Below are 20,015 nucleotides of genomic sequence, written 5' to 3'. Positions count from 1 at the left end.
TGAGCTACTTTCAAAGGGGGTAGTCTATGTTCCCTTGATCCCTTGAAAACAGTGTTGAAAATTTCATTTTTCTTCCTTGTTCCCTATTTAATAAATTCCATTTTCCCCCAGACGTATAGACTTTGTTGTCAAAGTTCCCTTTAGTTGTAGAGATACCCTTGTTCCCTCAAATGAATTCCAATAACATATCTTAATTGTTCCCAGCTGGAAATAAAATGATCATGTTCCCTTGTTCCCCAAACCTTTAACCTTTAACCTTTAACCTTTACCCTTTTACCCTCTGTGGTACATGTAGAACACATGGTTTTTGTGTTTTTGAGACCACATATAAAATGCATCAATGTTTTTGTTTCTGCCCATAACACGATCTTTGTTTAAGTGAATTTATTCACCGAGCACAATTGAATGTAATCCTTTGAAATGACTGCTTAACTTTTAGTTTGGTTGCCAAACTCATTCAAACATAATCTAATGGATTGTCAGGGCAATTTGGTTTGATTTGTTCGATTGAGTTCGATTGGTTTGGAAATCATACATGTATTCACACAATGACAAAGTTCAGTGTTCGATTTTGATTTGTACATGCAATCAAAGGGTTCCTTGAAAGTAAGCCATAAAAGAGGGTTGAATGTGCATGTAAGTTGTCTAAATTTGCATTATTAAAAAAAATGCTAGTCATCTGGTGAAAGGAACAAAAATTAAATAACAATTTTAATGCTTTCTTTTTGAAGACTTGACATGGCTAAAACCAATGCATCAAATTCCCGCAAAAGAATGGCAGGTAAGACATGGGTGATGCCAACTTTAGTCAAAGGTACCAGTGATGACAACAGAAGTGGAACAAAGGCCAACACTGGTCACGGGCAGTTACATACATACACAAATACATAATAACTTTATTTTGATTCAAATTTACAGGGTCAGCTAATTAAAAAAAGCTAATATTTTCAAGGATAATAAACATTGCAAATATAAAAACAAAAAGTACTAACTACTAACAATAATTAATTTTGGCTACCTTATATATATAAAATGAATAATTAGTGTAGTAATCAGCTATTATACCTGAAACGAGACTGTTTTTACGAGGTGTTTAAAACCAGTTAAAGTAGGTTCCACTCTAAAGTTCTCAGGTAGAGAGTTCCAAATTTTGGAAGCAAAATACTTAAAAGAGTGAAGACCATAAGGAGTGAAATTTTGGAGGAAAGATGCAAATGGATAATTAAATTCCTGAGAAGACTAAAAGAAGGTCATAAACGGTGTTTTGACTTTAAAAACTTGAATTTAGTGATAAAACGAATGTGCATGTGTAATCAACTGCAAATTTCTAATGACAATTCAGTCTGTGCGACTTTATTTTAAAGTGTGAAGGTTAAATAATATGTGGAAAATTAATTGGAAACCATAGGTTACATTTAGTTCAGTTAGAATTCTACTAAAACAATTAGATTACTTGCTCTTGAATTCTATGCAGTGATAGTTGATTAGGCCTTAAATCAGCCTCATCCACTGTCACCTCATAGAAATCTCGAACTCCTAATCTAATTGTTAAAGAGCTGCATATAATTAACAATTATTCTTTGAAATTGATGTGAATAGTGGCACAACATTTACCAAGCTGCGAAGTGCACGGCGAGGTAAATGAGTACATGTAAGAATCAAGCCACTGTAGTAGTGTCAAGTAAGGATCACGCATTAATAGTTTTCTATATTTTGGGGGCATTTGTAGTAAAACAATATCCTACTAAACCTGCAGTGATTGTTGGATCTGAATGGTTATAGCAAACTTGGCACTATGCACCCAGCTTGTGGGAGCTGCTATTTATTATCTCATATCCAAAGTGCATTCATGGAATAATTGTTTATTAGTTAGACATAGCGAACCAATCAGATTGTTTGAAATGCCAAGAGTGTGTTATATACTAATGATGATGATAGTAATGTATGCATTCTTCATGAGTGTGTGATTTATGCGACATGCAGGTCCTCCCAAAGTACATGTATCTGGAGGTAAAAGGACAAAGACACAAACAAAAATATCCACTCAAGCTAAAACAATGAAAGGTGACTATGACTGATTACGTCTTTTTCAGGGGAGAAGGGATGGTGCAGTGGTGGGAGCACTCGCCTCATACCAGTGTGGCCTGGGTTTGATTCCGGACCAGTGCCATATGTGGGTTGAGTTGTTGGTTCTTATCTTGCTCTGAGAGTTTTTCTCCGGGTACTCTGGTTTCCCACTCTCTTTGAAAACTACCACCTTCAAATTTGACCAGCATAGAGGACCTGCATGAAAACCAGCTAAAGCTGATGTAACTTTGTCTCTAATAAATTACGATAGACATTATTGTAATTTATTTTGTTTTTTATTGAGAACATTGCTGTGTGTGTACAATATGTTCAGTGCTCTCTGCTGTAATTTTTGCACTGTTCAAACTCAATACAGTGACTAGAGGTCTAACACTACCAACAGTCATCAAAATTGCGATAAATTTCCTTGTGCTTTCCATTACAAGTTATCATGTCTGGTAATTTTAGTTCTTTACTTACTGCAGCTGTTAGCAAGAAGGACAAGGGAAAGAATCGTTTCTGTTGTTTATTGTTTCCATGGAAACATCAAATGCTGTAAAAAAAAATACGTATTTTTTACAAAACTTCAATCTATTTCCAACAACTGGTGTAATTTTCATAGTGATCCGATGAAACAAAAATGCTTTGTATGGTTTCTGTGCTCACCTACCCAAAGTAGAATTTCACTGTGCTACTGATTGCTCTTCATTAGTTATCATGCCTGGTAATAATTGTAGTTCTTTTGTTCCAGCTACAGCTAGGACAACTGTTAGCAAGAAGGGAATCACTCAAGCTACAGTGAGCAAACAGAAGAGCGGAGGTGACTTATTGATTGCTTACACATACAAAAGTCTTAGAGGGTATTTTTGCCATGATTTTATGGTGCAAAACTGATGACAGTTTCTGTGCTCTTCTACCAAAGTAGAAGTCCACTGTGCTACTGATGCTCTTGATCTTAAGTTATTATGTCTCGTAATTGTAGTTATTTTGTTGATCCAGCTACAGCTCGGACGACTGTTAGCAAGAAGGGAAACACTCAAGCTACAGTGAGGAAACTAATGAGTGGAGGTGACTCTGATTGATTGCTACACACATACAAAACTCTTACAGGGTATTTTTTGCCATGTGGTGTAAAACTGTGCTCAACAGGAGCTAGATACAGTGGAACCTCTGATAAGCGACGCCCCTAAATGTCAAGCGTTCCTGTAGGTGGTTGCTTAGGGAGGTGGTTGCTTGTGAAAGCTTAGACCCAGTGTTAGACCATACTGGGTCAAAATTTTGCTTCATTAGCATATGTTAACTGCAGAGACATGCCATTTTTTAAATGTTTTATATTTCATGTAAAAAGTCAATTTTGAGAAAAAAAAAACGCTACCTCTGACCCCATTGAGAAAAATTCGGTCACTTGTACTAATGCGACCCGCATTCTTGGGTAGTACAGGAATGCGACACCTTATCCAATTTCCACTCTATTATCTGTCATTAAGTTGTTGCTTATGTGGTCACTTACAAGAGGTGGCTGTTTACAAGAGGTTCTAAATATAGTGATTTGACTTAGAAAGTTTTGGTATTTTGGAAAACTGGTCACGCTGAGGAGAGGTGGTCGCTTATGAGAGGTGGTGGCAACCGGTGGTTTGACTGTACAATGCATCATTGCTGGTAACAGGAGAAAACACTTTGATAATTAAAGTTCTAGAATGTTCAACTGTAGTAGAATTTGATGTTTTCCATTATGAATTACTGGGTTTAGACATTGTGATGTTATTATTCATGTTCTGTACTGACACAAGGTGTTTCTCTGTTCTCTGTTCTCTGTTCTCTGTTCGTTATGATTGATGTTCTTTACTGACACAAGGTGTTTCTCTGTTCGCACACTGCAAGCCTACAAATAATTTTTGTCTATAAGCAGGTCATTTGTCAGGCCAAAGACAAGTTTTGACCTGACAAAAAGCCAGTCTGGTCGGACAATTTTTTTTGTCGTTAGAAATTAAAAATAAGAGACATTTGAGACAGTTTGGTATTTCAGTGTAGACCCTTCGCAAAAATGTTGGTTGCAAATGGCTTAAAAGTAAAATCAATTGAATGTAAACTTGATACTAGCAACAGAAAGGGAACCTTTACATTAAGTCGGGTATTATTTTACAGTTGAAAATCGACAAATTTACAAACAATTGTACCCCTAGTTTGCCTTCACTCACTTGCTCACACGTGTATTCCGTAGTTTCCCGCATATCAAGTTTCCCAGAAAACCACGGGGAAATATCCCGCTTAGACAGCTCATCAGTATAAAAACTGACAATAACATTCAGAGACTTAAAAATTGGCTGAAATGAATTCTTCGACTTTTTCTGAAGGCAAGTTTCCCCTGAAAAGTTTCGGGGTCAATTGAGTAAAAAATTTGCATAAGTAGATGAAATTCGAATTGGAAGTGGTCGTGACCACAAAGCGTGACTAATTTGTACATTCACCCTTTTCACAAAAACATGTCTGTGATACAGAAACTAATTCAAAGTATATTGAACCACAGAAGTATAAAAACCTATAAAGAGCTATAAAACTGATTTTTGATGATACGGATTAGAAAAACATTTGGTTACGTTTTAGAGATTTTAAAGTTTTTGAAAGCAATTGCATTCCGATAAACGAAACATGAGAATTTGGGCTGTGTATCCAATTTGCATAATATTTCAATCGGGTCAAATTACGACTCAAAATTAATTCCACAACACTTGCAGATATTAAACTACGAGGAACGACATAAGAACTCAGATTTTTGTAGTTTTTCAGACGAACATAATGCGGACTAAATGGGGCTTCACGATCTTTCACGACACACTGCAAAATGCATAGATTAACATGTAACTTGAATAATCGACATGACATTTGAGACGACACATTGTGCATGATAGAATTATTTCTCAGAAATGGAATAAAAACAAAACTGATAACAAAACATTTTTGCGTAGTATTGTGTGGCAGTATAACAAAATAAGTCACAAATTTCTAGTTAAAATATTTTTCATTTAGCAGAAATGCCCGGCCGGTCAGAGTGTCCGACTAGACTAAGCTTTTACCTGTCAAAACCCCAAATTTACCGGACAATTGTCCGATGACCGACTGTTACTTGCAGGCTTGCACACTGTGAGTGTCCCTCTGACTCCATGTACTATTTATACAAAAAAGAATGATTTGAAATGACTTTTTGATTTACATGAAATCAAAAATGCTCAGAATTTCTTTAATCTTGCATAATTATTCCACTTGTCGTGCTCCATAGTTTAAGACATTGGTGATTAAGGTCTTTTATATCACTGCTCTGGTTCGTGCAAAATTCATCTTTTATCGATTTTCATTCATTTTGTTTATTGTTTACATGTAAACATCAAATGCCTTAAGAAAAGTACATTTTACAAAACTTCAATATCTATTTCCAACAACTGGTGTAATTTTTATAGCCATCTGATGAAAGGAAAACGCTTGGTATGGTCCAAAAAACTGTATCGAGACACCTTAATTACAAATAATTTTGGTTTCTGGGCATTCTACTCTGATGGCTGCACCGTCGATTTTATGAACTTATCTACAGGTGCGTGAGGCCGGTTCCTATATTTTAAGAGGTTATGCCAAACTGAAGCCACCTGCTGTTAGGACAACAACATTTGGTCCTCACTCTTTCCGCTATCTCGCCTCTAATGCATCGAACAAATTACCGGACACTACTCAGAAGGCTGATACCCTTTCTATGTTTAAACACAAACTCAAACAATTTAAGAACAATAGACGATCACGGTAAATTAGTTTTTATATAAATCCATTTAAAATACTTAGTTTTTCTAGTTAATTATTAAGTGTTTTCGGAGATACTAGCACAACAGTGCTATTTTAAAAAATCCCAATAGAAATAAAGTTGATGATGATGATGATGGTTTCTGTGCTCACCTACCCAAAGTAGAATTTCACTGTGCTGCTGATGTTCTTCATTAGTTATCATGTCTGGTAGTATTGTAGTTCTTTTGTTCCAGCTACAGGTTGGACGACTGTTAGCAAGAAGGGTACCACTCAAGCTACAGTGAGGAAACAAATGAGCGGAGGTGACTGTGATTGATTGCTACACATACAAAATTCTTATGAATGCTATATTTGCCATATCATGCAAAACTGAACTCAACAAGAGTTAGATCGATACAATGCACCTGAGTCCTGGTAACAGGGGAAGACACTTAGATCATTAAAGTTCAAAAACATTTCCACTGTTCTACTGATCCTATATTTCAAAAGTTAGTGCATCTAGTAATGGTGATGTTTGTTCATGTGTTGTACTGACTCTAGTAGTTTCTCACGAAACAGGTACCAAGACACCACCAGCCAAGGCAGCAAGACCAGAGAAAAAAGGTGAAGGTGACTGGTATTTGTATGACTTCTTTATGCTGTACAGTTTTAAAGTTAAACCCACTGTCCCTTCTGTGGGCCAAATTCGAAGAGTACTGGCAGATAGAGACCAAGGCCATTCAGTATAAGAGAATGAGAGCGTTAAAAGATTAGACTCTATCACAAAGCAGCTGTATGGGAATGCAATTGTTTCTTTTTTCGATGATACATGCGATGGTTTTCATTTAGATTAAATAATGATTCGTATGTGAATTGTTGAAGATGACTCATAACGGGTTTGCAAGGTACCGTAAAATCCTAGAAAACTACTGGAATTATAGAATTTTCTTTCAACTAAACAATATGTCAATCTATATTCAATCAGCGCTAACATAGGCTTGTATCGCGTTGCACTTGAATGTTCAGCTGAATAAAGCACTCTCGAGCTGTGACTACTGTTATAGTCGTCCTGCACCATTTATATATTGGGCATGGGGAGACAGGGATTACCGTTTATTTTGAAAGTCATTCTACCTTATATAATTATGCATGATGACAAGGCTAGCATGCAGCCTAGTACCGAGGCTACCTAGACTACTATACATAACATGGATACCACTAACTAATCTCTCTTCCCTGACAACCACATCATTGTCACCACTCAGTTCGTCACGTATTCCAAAGTACGGTAATACGAGATGAGAAAGTTCCTCCTTTGTCTTGGGCCAGCCTGCCTTGATAACCTTGATTAGTTCTTGAAGGCTGTCGTCCTTTGCTGTGTGCTGTTTGATTTCCTGGAGAGTAGATGGTTTTAGGCACGCATCCTGCATCATGTTGATGCTCTCGACGTCTGAAGCAATTGACTACCGTCGTAGGGAAGATATGCCTGGCTCAGTGTGTCACCAAGGTACATGGTGGACCCCTTCCTATGGCCAAGGTTGATCAAGTAAGCTTGAACTCCTAGGAGCATGCGCTGGAGCCTCATTAGTGCTAGGTGGAGTGGTTTCGGAACGATCACTTCCAATGGTTTCTGATCCGATTCCACAGTTACTTGAAGGTGTGGAATTTCTCCAGTCCATAACCAACTGCAAGGAGCTCTTTCTCGATCCGCGCATAGCGAGTTTTGGGATCCGTCAGCACGTGGCTTGCATGCGCAATGGGGTTGCTGTCTTGCAGTAGGACTGCTCCAAGCCCCTTGTCTGACGCGTCGCACTGCAGGGTGACGCCCTTTGTCGTATCAAAATATTTGAGAACTGGAGCATTGGTAACCAGCTGTTTCACTTGTTGGACTGCACTGTCATGAAGGTTGGTCCAGGACCATTCTACGTCAGGGAGTGTGAGTTTCCAGTGGGGCTCACATCAGTGGTAGAAACTCGCTCAGGTAATTTCTGAATCCAATGAACCTTTGTACACTGGCCACATCTGTTGGGGTTGGCATCTTGGCATCACCAAGACAACCTTGATCTTTGCTGGATCTGCTGTAAGACCGTCTTTCGAGATCAGATGACCCAAGAAAGGAACTTCTTCCTGACCTTGTTCAGCTTGATATTCTGCTCACGGTACCTCTGCATTAGCGAGCGCAGATTTCAATCATGATCTACTAGCGCTTCATCTTCTGTGGAGCCTTCACCAAAAACCAGGATGTCATCGTGAATGGTGCGGACGCCCTTTAAGCCCCCTAGGGTGTGGTTCAGTCTCCGCTGAAACTCCTCTGGAGCAGTGCAAAGCCCAAAGGGAAGACAACGGCAACAAAATCGTTGAAAGGGTGAATTGGAAGTTGTAAGACATGAGCTGTCATTGTCAAGTTCAACATGCCAGAATCCATTCTTAGCATCTACGGTTGAGAACACTTTTGCCCTTGAAAGCTCTGGAAGTACCTGGTCTATGGTCGGGGTTGGGTTGTGGCTTCTCCTTAACACTCGATTCAGGTCTTTGGGGTCAATGCGTACTCAAATTTGTCCATTAGGTTTTTGTACAGTTACGTACAAGACTTGAAACCCATGGGGTAGGTTCAGTGACATGCTCTATGATACCAAGGCTCTGAAGACGCTCCAGTTCTTCCTTCAGTTTACCCTTGAGCACTACAGGAACTCTCCTTGGCGCATGAACCACTGGCGTAGCAACGTCTTCGACTTCAAGCTTGTACTGACCCTCCAACTTTCCAGTGCCCTCGAAGACATCGGGCTAGCTTAATCCTTTAAGAGTTGTTCAGCGGTGAACTGACATCACATTGTGTTGTTGCACTCTAATCAGGTTCATATGCTGCATGGTTTGGTTTCCCAGGATCGGTACCAGGCCCTGTCACTGTCGACAACTACAAACTCCACATTGTAAGACTTGGAGTTTTTGGGGTTGAGTACCTCCATCGTGCATGTACCCAAAGGCTATATCATTGTATCATTGCACATTGTGAGCCATTTCCTGGTCACAGTTAGTTCATTCCTATCCTCAAAGTACTTTGCGGGTAGCAGGGTACAAGTTGCTCCATTATCCAGCTGAAACTTCACCATCAAATTTGCAAGGCTTATTGTAGCAAACAGCTTCCTAACATATTCATGATCACTTGCAGCATGGACACTGAGTATTACTTTTACCTCTCAACAGTTTCGTTTGTCTTCAGATTACAGTGCTCTCTGAATGCATCCATGACCTGCTTCAAATTTCGTTTGTGTTGGGGTACTTCGAATTTCATCGTACAGTAAATTTCTTGTCCCTGACTCCCAACTAAATACAAAAACAGCTTCACCTTCTTGAATCCTCTCTACCACGCATTGCTAGATCCATGTACAACTCTACTTCTTGCTTCCATCTCTTCCAACTGTCAGCCAAGTCTATAGCTTCGAAATCAAGTGGCCCTGGCAGTTTAAGCTGAGTTATTCTATCTTCTCTGCTGCCACTCAGCTGTCCTTCTTCCGCTGATCCTTCTGTTGTAGGCATTCTTATTGGGTCCGTAGAATCACTTCTGACACCATGTTTCAACAAGTGGACAGCAACGTACCACAGGAACAAAACAACCGTTTATTTTGAAAGTCATTCTACCTTATATATACATGATAACAAGGCTAGCGTGCACCCTAGTACCGAGGCTACCCAGGTTACTGTACATAACAGGTGTTATATCTGGTATCTTTGGGGCGTCATGCAGGACTCTCTTTGGTTTTCCTTAGGTGCTAGCAGTTCCTTCTGTATATCTCTTTGTCAGGCGTTTCCACTACATAGGATGTCTCGTCTAGCCGTGATGTGACTATGCCTTTCTTCCACACCTTAGTTCCTAGTTAAAAGGGTTTCATTTGTACGACATCTCCTTCTGCAAGGGTGGGCAAGTCATGAGTGTGTTAGTTGTAGTATTTGGTTATTTCTCTGTCTGTTTGTGGTGGGAGGGCTTTCGTCGTGGGAAGGAGTGTCCATGTTCTCCTGTTTATTAAGCTTTTAACAGGGCTTGACTCGCCGTTCCATTCCTTGGTTCGCCGTGTTGGAATAGTTGAGAATAGCAATGTACGGGTTTGTTCTGGAATCCAGGGCTTTCCAGATAAGGTTCTTTGCTGTTTTCACTGCTGATTCCACTTTCCCGTTTGCTTTACTGTTGTCTGGGTTGTTGGTTCTGTGTTCGAAGTCCCATTCTTTAGCGAACTTGGTGAACTCTGATGAGGTGAACTGCGGGCCATTGTGACTGATCAGGCAGTCAGCGCAACCACACTGTGCAAAAAAGTTTTTGAGTTTCAGGATTATGGCTACTGAGGTAGTACTTGTCAGGCAGTTGTCCTCCCAAAAGTTGCTACAGTAATCCACAGTTACCATAAATTCTTTCTTGTTTAGCTTGAACAGGTCAACTCGTATTTGTTCCCATGGTTGGCTGGGCACGTCATGTGGCATCAGAGACTCCTTCTGGTTGATGTTGGTTTGGTATTTGCGACAGTTTTCACAGGACGTGATTATCTCCTTCACTTCAGCATTCATACCGGGCCAAAAGATAGTTTCCTGTGCTTGTCGTAGACAGGATTGAGCACCGGGTGTGACGCATGCAGCTTTTGCTTCATGCCATGCCATAAGCTGTTGGTTAGGTGTTGTTATGTGTGATGGCCTTTGATCGCGGTGTTCTGGGCATCCGTGCAGAATGACGTTCTTGAGGATTCGCAATGCTTCGTCACTCTCAGTAGCCTGTTGGATCTCTTGAAGTCTCAAAGTGGGCTCGGGGAGAAATGCTGTTGTGTTGATGTGTTCAAATTCAGCTCCAGTAGGGTGGGTGGTGGTCGACAGGTATGCTCTGGAAGGGGTGTCAGCTAGGTGTAGGTTCTCTAAGGTTAAGCTCTCTGTAGGTTGGCTAACTCACTTCTGAAAAATTTGGCTGAATGCTGACAAACCAAATGGAAGTCTTCTCCCTCTATACCTGCTGAAAGGGGTTGCAAAGGTAGTGAGTAGACTTGATTCATGATCAAGGACGCAATGCCAGTAACCTGCAGTCAGGTCAACAGTCAAGAATATCTTCGTTCACGCCAGACCTGGCATTCAGTCATCTAGGATTGGCAGCTGGTGTGTTTCTCTCTTGAGGACTTGGTTATTTCCACACTTTGATCACACATTATATTTGGTAAGATCTTACAACCTATGAAATGGCTAAACATAATTTCAATAAAGTAACAGGGTTAGAGCTCTTGATTTAACTTCATTTGTTTGCTAATTCAAATAACCAAACATTTTGGAAACATTGTAAAACAATGTTCTGATAGCTAGAGGAATGAAATTTGCTGTCAGATAACAGGAAATGGCATCTCAGAGGGTTTAAAAATTCAAAATTTCCTGCATGCCCCCAGACCCCCCTAGAGAGGAATGGGAGCTTCACTTGTTCCCAGAAAGAGCTTAACTCTTCCAGATTCATTCTCCTGCTACTTAACACTACTCTCCTGCTACTTCAATTGTGAATTAACGTCCAAGTCGCTAGTGGAGGGAAGGTGCCTACGAAGCCCGGGGGCTGCAACCGCAGTCACATCCCCAAGGCGCTAGAACAGCCCAACGGCCAGCCCAACCTGCAACCAAGCCATGAGCCCCCCGCGCCAAGCTCCCTACAGGCACCCGTCACACTCAAGCCAGATGGCATTGGTGGAAAAAAGAAAAATAAAATGAAATGAAATAAAATGCTGAAAAGAGGGGGGGGGGGGGGGGGATAGGGAGGGAATGCCAAGAACCGCTAAACTATAATTCAATCCACAATGCCACACTAACAGAGCGATGAACACACTGCGAGCACATGGGACGACAACACATGCACTAACCAAAAATACTGCTGGACAATGTCAGCCCCAGGGCTCTCACGAGCATATGACTGTTGCAAACGCTACAGAACGCACCAAACGCTAAACCAACGCTAACAGATGGCCAAGGCACTAACAAACACCTACAAAAACGCTACTGACCAGACTCGCTCCTGGTCATAAACTATGTAAAATTTCATTGAACTATATCAAACGCTACAGAACGCACCAAACACTAACCAAATGCTCACAGACGGCCAAGACACTAACAACTGCCTATAAAAACGCTACTGACCAGACTAGCTCCTAGTCATTAACTATGTTAAATTTCATTTAACTATATTGAAAACCCTGTTCAAGGCCCACGAAATGCTAATTTCAGTAGTGGAAATTCAAGCTGAGTTTTCTAAAATAATTTGTTTGTACTGACAAACTCTTTTTCCAGTTGTGCTCAAGGCAAGTGTGCCTAGGGATGAAGTATTAGAAGGACTGGGCCAGAGTATCGGCGACAAGTGGATGAATCTTGGTCGTCGATTAAACATCAATGAATCAAAACTTGAAGGCATAGCTAAAGATTTTGAACCACTCCATGAAAGGGGGTTTCAGATGTTGAAACATTGGAAACAGAAGCAAGGTTCTGAGGCTAATTACAAGTCCTTATCTGATGCTTTAAAGCACAACCTGGTGGAAAGAAAAGACTTGGCGGAGAAGTACTGTTTTAAGTGACAGTATCCAAGTACCTAATTCTGGAAAACCAAATGATATTGCATTTGTTTAGAAAACGTTGTGTTTATGGGGCATACTTCTTTGTATCACTAGTGAAAGACGTGCTAGAATACATCTCAGACATCATACTTATGGTGTAAAATGTAGTTATGAACTATAATTTATTAATCAACATAGCCTGACATGTCCATCGCCTTAGCTTCCGCACTCAGCCTAAACCTTTTCTTGTCCACCTGAGGGTGCCAGACTTCCTGCAGTCTGCTTTTCTCTCGAACTGGTCAATGCAGTACAGGATTAGAGATGCCAAACCCTCTTCTTGTCCATAGCGCCATTTTGTGTTTGCAGAGTCGTGAAGGTAAACGCTTGTCATACCTTAAGAGAAAAGGCAGACCCCTAGCTTTCCAGCGGGCAACTGACACTTTAGGCTGACTCCGGTATCGTTGTGGTACTGGTTGCTAAGCACCAAGTATGCATGCAGCGAGAATGTTGTAGGGTGTGGTCGCCGTTACAAAAGCTGCATTTATCAATGTCTGGCATATTTATCTGGACCCACTTTAATAACCTGAACATAATTTATTAGGTAAATGCATCAGTAACACATTAAAGCAGAAACCACAGTCTTTATAGATGTATGTAGTTTTAAATAATAAGATAGAATGATATTGTCAGAGAGGTTATAAATTGCTCCATTTTTTTATATCATGAGATACCTCGGTTTAGTTTGAAGGTTTAGTTTGATGGTTACTTGATCATGAATATTTCTTTCTTAGAGGTCTTCTCTTAAAACTTTAATGTTTTTTGGAGGTTTCTAAAAAGATAACAATTGTTTGTGTTATATGATCACAAAGAGCCTGCCCTTTAGAAGTGCATTTTTTTACCAATAGTTTTGTCTTGTGCAAAAGCATAGTGACTTTTTACTGTTTTAGTCCTTGCTTTATATGCGTAGCCTCTTGTACTCAGTGTAAACCGCCAGAAGTAGTATAAAATACAGTTAAAATTTTAGGTAAAAGTTGCGGGAGGTATTAGTCTTTCTGGTTCCTTGGCAATTGACGATCAGAGTGTTTATAGCATTCTTGTCCTTAAAGGCCATGCTCCTATTGGTCAGCTCTTCAAGCGGGTCTGACACCGGCCGTTCGCGATTCGCATACTTTCTGTCAAATCTGACAAATCTGATTGGATGGGAATACGAAACTAACACTCTGCACAGGCTCAGAAAATCAGGTTAGGTCAGTCGTCAGTTACCACGATTCTTGGTGCTGACCAAGAGGATCGCCTCCTCTGGGGCGAGAATGGACACAGAGGGTGAAGAACATAATGGCCAGGCCTTTGTATTCTTTGCGTTAGTTGCAAACTGGGTCATGAAGCTTGGAATCATGGAGAGAAACAAAAATTAACTGTGCTCAACTCTGACTCCTCGGCTGTAATGCATATTTATGCATTAACGGACTGGGAGGTCCATTTAAAAATGCTGTCCAAGGATGAACCAGTACATAGTCCATTTGTTGCATTCTGATTGGCTACTCAATCTCAATTTTCAAATTAGTATATATATGACATGCCATAGTCTTATAATTGGCTCTTATTAACCAAGCAGGTCTGTATAGGAGAATCTTGACCGAGGTTGTGAGTACAGACCGAATGCAGTGAGGTCTGTACACACGACCGAGGTCAAGATTCTCCTATACAGACTGACTAAGCTTGGTTAATAAGTTGTTTGCTATATGGCAAACAAGAAAAATTTAATTTGTTTAATGTAACTGGTGTGTTCTAGCTGACATTTTGCTTGCGAACAGCGATGAGCCAAACTTAATTCTGCCAAAGTCTTTCTCATCAGACTTTTTGGCACTTCCATAAATAAATATTGTTAGAAAAAAATAGTCAATATTTTTGCATTTTAGTTTGCAACTTTTTCACCGCAAAATGTAACTGGTCTAGATGGGAAAATCTATACTGCTTTCAATATCGATTTCAGCCAATCAAATTTGTGAATTCTGTAGTTCCCAGTCTCTGTGAAACACAGTCATATAATATGTTTTTTAAATTGTATTATTCTTAAACACATTTTGCTTATATTTTTACTGTAATCTTAATCTTACATTGTAAAGCACTTTAGAATATTTTATAATTTCAGTGCTATTTAAATCTAATATTATTTTTATTATTTTTACTATTTTTACTATCATTGTTATTATTATGACTATTTTTATTATTATTGTTGTTATTGTTATTGTTATTATTATTATTTTTATTGCTACAGAACTGACCTCAGGCCGGTAATTAACTTTTTTTCCCCTCTGCTTTTTACAACAAGTTTGCACAATATATCTTGTTTTACTTTGGGAGATACAATACAATTGTAAAGAAATCATTGCATGTGTGTCTGTTTTTGCAATCGCTAACTTGACGGCTAAATGGAATAAAACCATTCATGTAAATGTTGTCAGGCTGAGTTTGTAGTTTTCTTTGGGTAAGCAGGGACGGCTTCATGATTAAGGACCGCTAAAATTTCCCTTCTCTGGACAGGAAACACTGTTCTGGGATTGAGTAGCCAATCAGAAAGCCAGAAATAGACTGTCCACTTGTTCGGTATTTAGACCGAGGCAGCCTGAGGATAGTTTTACAGGAAACCGCTGAAATTCACGGCAGGCGGCAAGTAAATTCAAGATGGCGCCTTTACTGTCAGAGGAAGAGAAGATAGCTAGCGATGATATTAGCCAGGAAAAGCAAATGGAGGAATTTTTCCAGTGGACTCCCCATCCGTCATATGAACCTGAAACTATGGGACAGAAATTTAGAAGAAAGACTAAAGAGAATCCTTTCGTTCCTATAGGTAAGTTCAATGACTTATTGCAGATTGCAGGACGTAACATGTCGATCACAGTCGATCATCGAAAACGTAGTCGATAAGTCGATAGTACTCGATGTTTGTCGATAATTGTCAATCGACAAGTTAAATTTGTCGATAAAAGTCGATAATCACAAGATTTTCAACTGATTATCGATTTTATCGACAAAAATGCAGACAAATGTTTCAATCAGCTGCGAAATTCAAGTAACCAAACCAATAATACCTCCAGTGACTTTTTTTATGCCGAGTGTAAACAGCTCTTAAGTAAATGTGTGTGGCAATAAACTTAAATGAAAACCTGAACAGCGAAGTGGTCTGTTATTCATTACACAATAAAATGTTTAAATTACCTCGAGAAATGATCGATTAACAGTTTCAGCTGAACTAAATCGCGATCTTTTACATAACTCGAACCAAACTAGTTCCCAGGGTCTCTCTAGGCGGGGAGATGAGAGATCCTGGGAATTCAAAGTCGTGCTTCTTCGGGGTGACAGAACGGGTCAAAATTTATACTAGATGCGGGAAAAAAATTGAGGCCAATAAAGTAATTAAGAAGTAAAGTAAAGTAAATTAACATTTTATTCATCAGTGTTTTTACTTAGTTCAACATTTGAAAAATACAAGCTGTTACGACTCTACTCCCTCTCTGCTAGGTTGGCTAAATTCGCCGGGTTTGTATGCCCCTTGCTTGTCCTTGCACCTGTGACTGTTGTACCAGTCCGCAACCTACGCGTGTCTACGCCATACATCGTATTTTATATTTCCGATACTTGTCGATTGAAATCGATCAAAATCGATCAAAATCGATCAAAATCAATCATAATCGAACAAAGTCGATAATCACAATAAATTGTGTGATCGACTTTTATCGATTTCTGATCTTTGTTGATTGATTAGTATCGACAACGATCGACAATGATCGATTTTTATCGACTATTGAAATAATCGACATGTTACGTCCTGCAGATTGTAACGATAATTAGCTTTATACATTATCTGACATTATGTAAGCTCATGTGTTGTGTCAGATCGTTCGTTCTATGACCGTCTATGAGTAGATCTTTCCAAGCCAGATCGTTCCATAGTATAGCCAGAATGAGATCACTGCACGATACAATCAGTCCAGTGATATGTTTAATTGATGTCTTGCTGTTTGGATGAAAACCTTCTTACTCGATGCAAATGTAAGACAAATATAACTTATATCCTTCTCTATGTAAGTTAACAGTGTTACACAGTTGCACCCCAAAGGCAAAGCTCCAGCATTCCATTGTGGGTAACCCGAAAACACTGACCCCCGGTCTGTGGACCCCCACAACGGACCGGGTCTGCGGACTACCCTACGGACCGGTCCATGGACTACCCCTAAGGACCCCCTCTACAGACCAGCCTAAAATAGTGTAAAAATAATAAATGAAGATTTCACTTATGGGTTGTCTAATAGATTCAAACTCGTGTTGGTGATTTTTTGAGTGTTACACTGTGCAAATGTAACAGACTTGGGTTTGTAACACCCCACCCCCCCCCCCCCCCCCTCCCAAAAAAAACTACCTAAAAGCCGTTTTCAGCATAAGGAGATGCCGATGGTAAGAAGGAAAGTTCTTACCTTCCATTCATGGCTCAATCTGGCTATGGAAGATATATTTTTAGGCCATTTATTCTTGTTTGTATCTGTTATCCCGCTGAGTAAATTGTGAAGCCTGGAACGAGTTCATGTGCCCACGGAAGGATGGGCTGAACAAAATGGCAGAGGGGAAAGAACAAAAATTTCGAGGTTTCCCGGAGGCTTCCCCATACGCGTCTTTCGTATACTTTATGGCCACAGCAAAGGAAATGGCAATGTGTAATTATATAAATTGCACCCGAGCCGGAATCCAGGTCTGCCCATTTGTACAATGTAACGTTCGAAATTTCGCCGTCACGAGTAATCTATTAGACAACCCGCAACTGAAATATTTATTGATTATTTTTATTATATTTTGGGAGGTGGTCCATAGAAGGGGCCCGTAGGGGGAGTCCATGGACTGGTCCATAGGTAGTCTGCGGACCTGGTCCGTAGTGGGGGTCCGTGGACCGGAGGTCAGTGTTTTCAGGTTACCCTTCCATTGTAATTACTTGGAGGTTTGCATTTAGGTTCCAGCCAAGGTGGCAGAGTCATTGTCTCACCCATCCCTCCCCTCCCCACCCCCACATAAAGAATAAATAAATAATCTAACAACAACAATAACATCCTTTATTTTACTTTTCATCTTATAAATTGATAACAGTGCATTTACTGAAACCCGAGCCACCCAGACAATGAAAACCAATCTGATGGCAGGACTGAAACAATGGATTCAAACATTTTCAAATCCAGCCAGTCAAATGTACTATTTTCAAATGCAGCCAATCAAATGTGCGGTACTAAACAATGAAATCTCAACTTGTTTGTTGTGATGCTTACGCGATTATGGTGTTACTTCTGAATAAATTGTCAAGCTCAAACCGTTAGTAGTTTCCTGTGCTTGTGGGTTCAAGAAAAATTATATTCTGCACTTTCTACGTGTATGGGGTCGTTGGTTGGTTTAGAAAATACATGCCTTTTTTTTTGGAAAGAAAAGCTGCAAAAGAGTGTCACTTGTAAATACTCCACCAGAGTGTGTGGTGTAGGGTTTGAATATTGTCGTGGCTGTTCAATAGAAACACTTCAAAGGTCTCTGAGCTGTTTTGCATGTGTAGGTTCAAAATGTATGAATTGGAAAGGGATTAATTTTGAATTAACTTCAAACAAACTTCAAGCAGGAGAATTGAAAAGTTAACTAGATACAAAAATGGACTTTTAACCTGAATTCTTTGTTTGATATATTTCTTATTTTTCCATCCAGGGGAGGTTCCAATGCATAGCACATCATCTTTTGTTTTTGCCTTAGGAGTGATTGTACATGCTGAGGCTTCAATAGTACAATGTGGAAAAAAAAATTGTTTGAATTTTTGATGATGTTATTTCAATGTACTGATAACCCAGGAAGGGAGCTCAAACTCCAAAATGTACAGCTGCTGAGTCAGTGAACGTGGTTTTTCCAAGAACTGCCTAGTGGACGACCAAAAGCTGTGTAAACATAGAAACGCACAAACTACAGGAGCACAATTTATTTTGTAAAAAAAGTGGCAAAATCTATTATACTATGATTTTAAACAACTGTAAAAATGATATTTTATGTGGCCATACCTTCACAGTGGAAAACAGTCAATCTAATGAGTTTATCATGCTTGTCAATGTAAAACCTGAAGTAAAGTAACACTATTTTCTAATGCGATACGTATGACTTGAGCTTGACAATTTATTAACGGACTCCATAGTTGCTTAAGTATCACAACGAACAAGTTGAGATTTCATCGTTTTGTATTGGACATTAATTTTGTTTGGTTGGATTTAAAATTGTTCGAATCTACTTTTTCAGTTCTGTCATCTGATTGGCTTTCATTGTATGGGTGGCCCCAGTTTCAGTAAACGCACTGTAAAATTAATAAAAGTTGTAATTATATATGGGTAGCGGGAACCTGAAATAACAAGTGGGTTAAAAAATGCCAGATTGCCAGTTTACAAACTGAATTCATGTATGCATAAAATGGTCAGACATACACCATACAACACACACAGACACATACTCGCCTATTTTTATTGAAATTGGCGTGGCAATGGTGATAAAGCTCTGAGCATGGTTCTTTGAACATAGACATGTAGGCACCGACCCATAGGGTTCAAGTACAGTATAGTTTTTGCTGTTCTTTGAAACTTTTTGGAATCATATTTTGTTTTTGTCATTCAGGTGCTCTTGCTACCGTTGGTGCTCTGTCATACGGTCTTTACTCATTTATAAGAGGAGATGCTCGCATGCAGCAATACATGATGAGGACTCGTGTTGCTGCACAAGGAGGAACACTAATAGCCGTTATTGTTGGGGTTACCTACATGCTTTTTCAAGATCAAAACAAGAATGGAAAAACATAATTTATTGCAAGAACGTCTGTATACTGGTGACAGTATCAAGTTTGAAAGAGTGGAGCTATGAACTGTGTGATCATTAATGGCACTTCTAATTGTGCTATTTGTTCTGAATGTTACGTGGTACATGTAAATTATGACAGCAAGAAAAAACTTAGTAATTTTTTTTGCCCTGGGCGTGAGTGAATTGGCTTGTCACTAGCCAGCTTCATTTGTTTGTAGCCAATGGGACTCACTGTTTTTGTAGTTAGTTAATTTGTAGATTGCATGTTAATGATAGAGGAGAAATAAAGGCATGACAGGTTGAAACATAGGCACGCAAGCCGTGTAAGAGTTTTTTGCAAAAGTTTTTTGGGGGGAGTGAATTAAAAGCCCCCTGGAGATAGCAGCACTCAGTGGACAGTTATGATGAGGTTAATCCACCAAGTTTGTTTGGTTACAACGTTCAGCGAAAAAAAAAAAAAAGGAAAAAAAAAATTAAGAATTTGTTTCACCCTAGGACAAAATGTGTTGTCGTGCCTACTTTTATCAAGATGTGATTTTGACAATCGATCTAGTGGCTTTGTTTATTAGAACTACATTGAACTGTTCCCAGCAAGACAGCTAAACATCATACAGTCTGTAATAGTAGCTAATGGTAAATTGCAGATTGGCATTGATTCTGGATAATTTTTGACCCATTTTGTAACAAGAACCAATTTAATTATAACTAATATTCCTCGGCTGATTACTTCCCTCCCTTGTGGTACAAAATCCTTGGGACGCTGTCTCT

The 20,015-nt window shown here is 39.5% G+C and overlaps 2 protein-coding genes and 1 long non-coding RNA gene across 7 annotated transcripts in view; all 3 read left to right on the top strand.

Annotated features, from left to right (window-relative positions):
• LOC110052583 (uncharacterized) overlaps positions 1-14,849 on the top strand; it is a 24,564-nt gene extending 9,715 nt beyond the window's left edge. For 2 of the 5 annotated variants that reach the window (XM_089285400.1, XM_089285397.1), the window contains exons 2-8: positions 732-781; positions 1,984-2,064; positions 2,819-2,887; positions 3,067-3,135; positions 6,090-6,158; positions 6,415-6,465; positions 12,130-14,849. In XM_089285400.1, the coding sequence (XP_089141526.1) occupies positions 739-781; positions 1,984-2,064; positions 2,819-2,887; positions 3,067-3,135; positions 6,090-6,158; positions 6,415-6,465; positions 12,130-12,410 (663 nt within the window). In that variant the 5' untranslated portion in view covers positions 732-738 and the 3' untranslated portion in view covers positions 12,411-14,849. The remainder of the gene's footprint in view (positions 1-731; positions 782-1,983; positions 2,065-2,818; positions 2,888-3,066; positions 3,136-6,089; positions 6,159-6,414; positions 6,466-12,129) is intronic. The other 3 variants (XM_020758724.2, XM_089285402.1, XM_089285406.1) reach the window with 3 other exon arrangements.
• The window catches only part of LOC149117744 (uncharacterized), a 116,419-nt gene that overhangs the window by 47,135 nt on the left and 49,269 nt on the right, over positions 1-20,015 (top strand). The gene's annotated exons all lie outside the window — the stretch shown is intronic.
• Positions 14,938-19,556, top strand: LOC110052558 (HIG1 domain family member 2A, mitochondrial-like). Its single transcript, XM_020758689.2, has 2 exons — positions 14,938-15,240; positions 19,068-19,556. Exons 1-2 carry the CDS (start codon positions 15,075-15,077, stop codon positions 19,247-19,249), a joined length of 348 nt encoding a protein of 115 aa, XP_020614348.1. The 5' UTR covers positions 14,938-15,074; the 3' UTR covers positions 19,250-19,556.

The sequence above is a fragment of the Orbicella faveolata genome, unplaced genomic scaffold (assembly GCF_042242905.1).
Source record: "Orbicella faveolata isolate gen_17 unplaced genomic scaffold, um_ofav_v1 contig_1, whole genome shotgun sequence".
Classification (NCBI taxonomy): domain Eukaryota; kingdom Metazoa; phylum Cnidaria; class Anthozoa; order Scleractinia; family Merulinidae; genus Orbicella; species Orbicella faveolata.
This window is presented reverse-complemented; position numbering and strand designations above follow the sequence as displayed.

Bases quoted from the DNA above. Each gene is read 5' to 3' on its own strand.
- LOC110052558 (XM_020758689.2), top strand. From the start codon at position 15,075: ATGGCGCCTTTACTGTCAGAGGAAGAGAAGATAGCTAGCGATGATATT. The intron at 15,241-19,067 runs GTAAGTTCAATG...TTTGTCATTCAG, and splicing joins GAATCCTTTCGTTCCTATAG to GTGCTCTTGCTACCGTTGGT.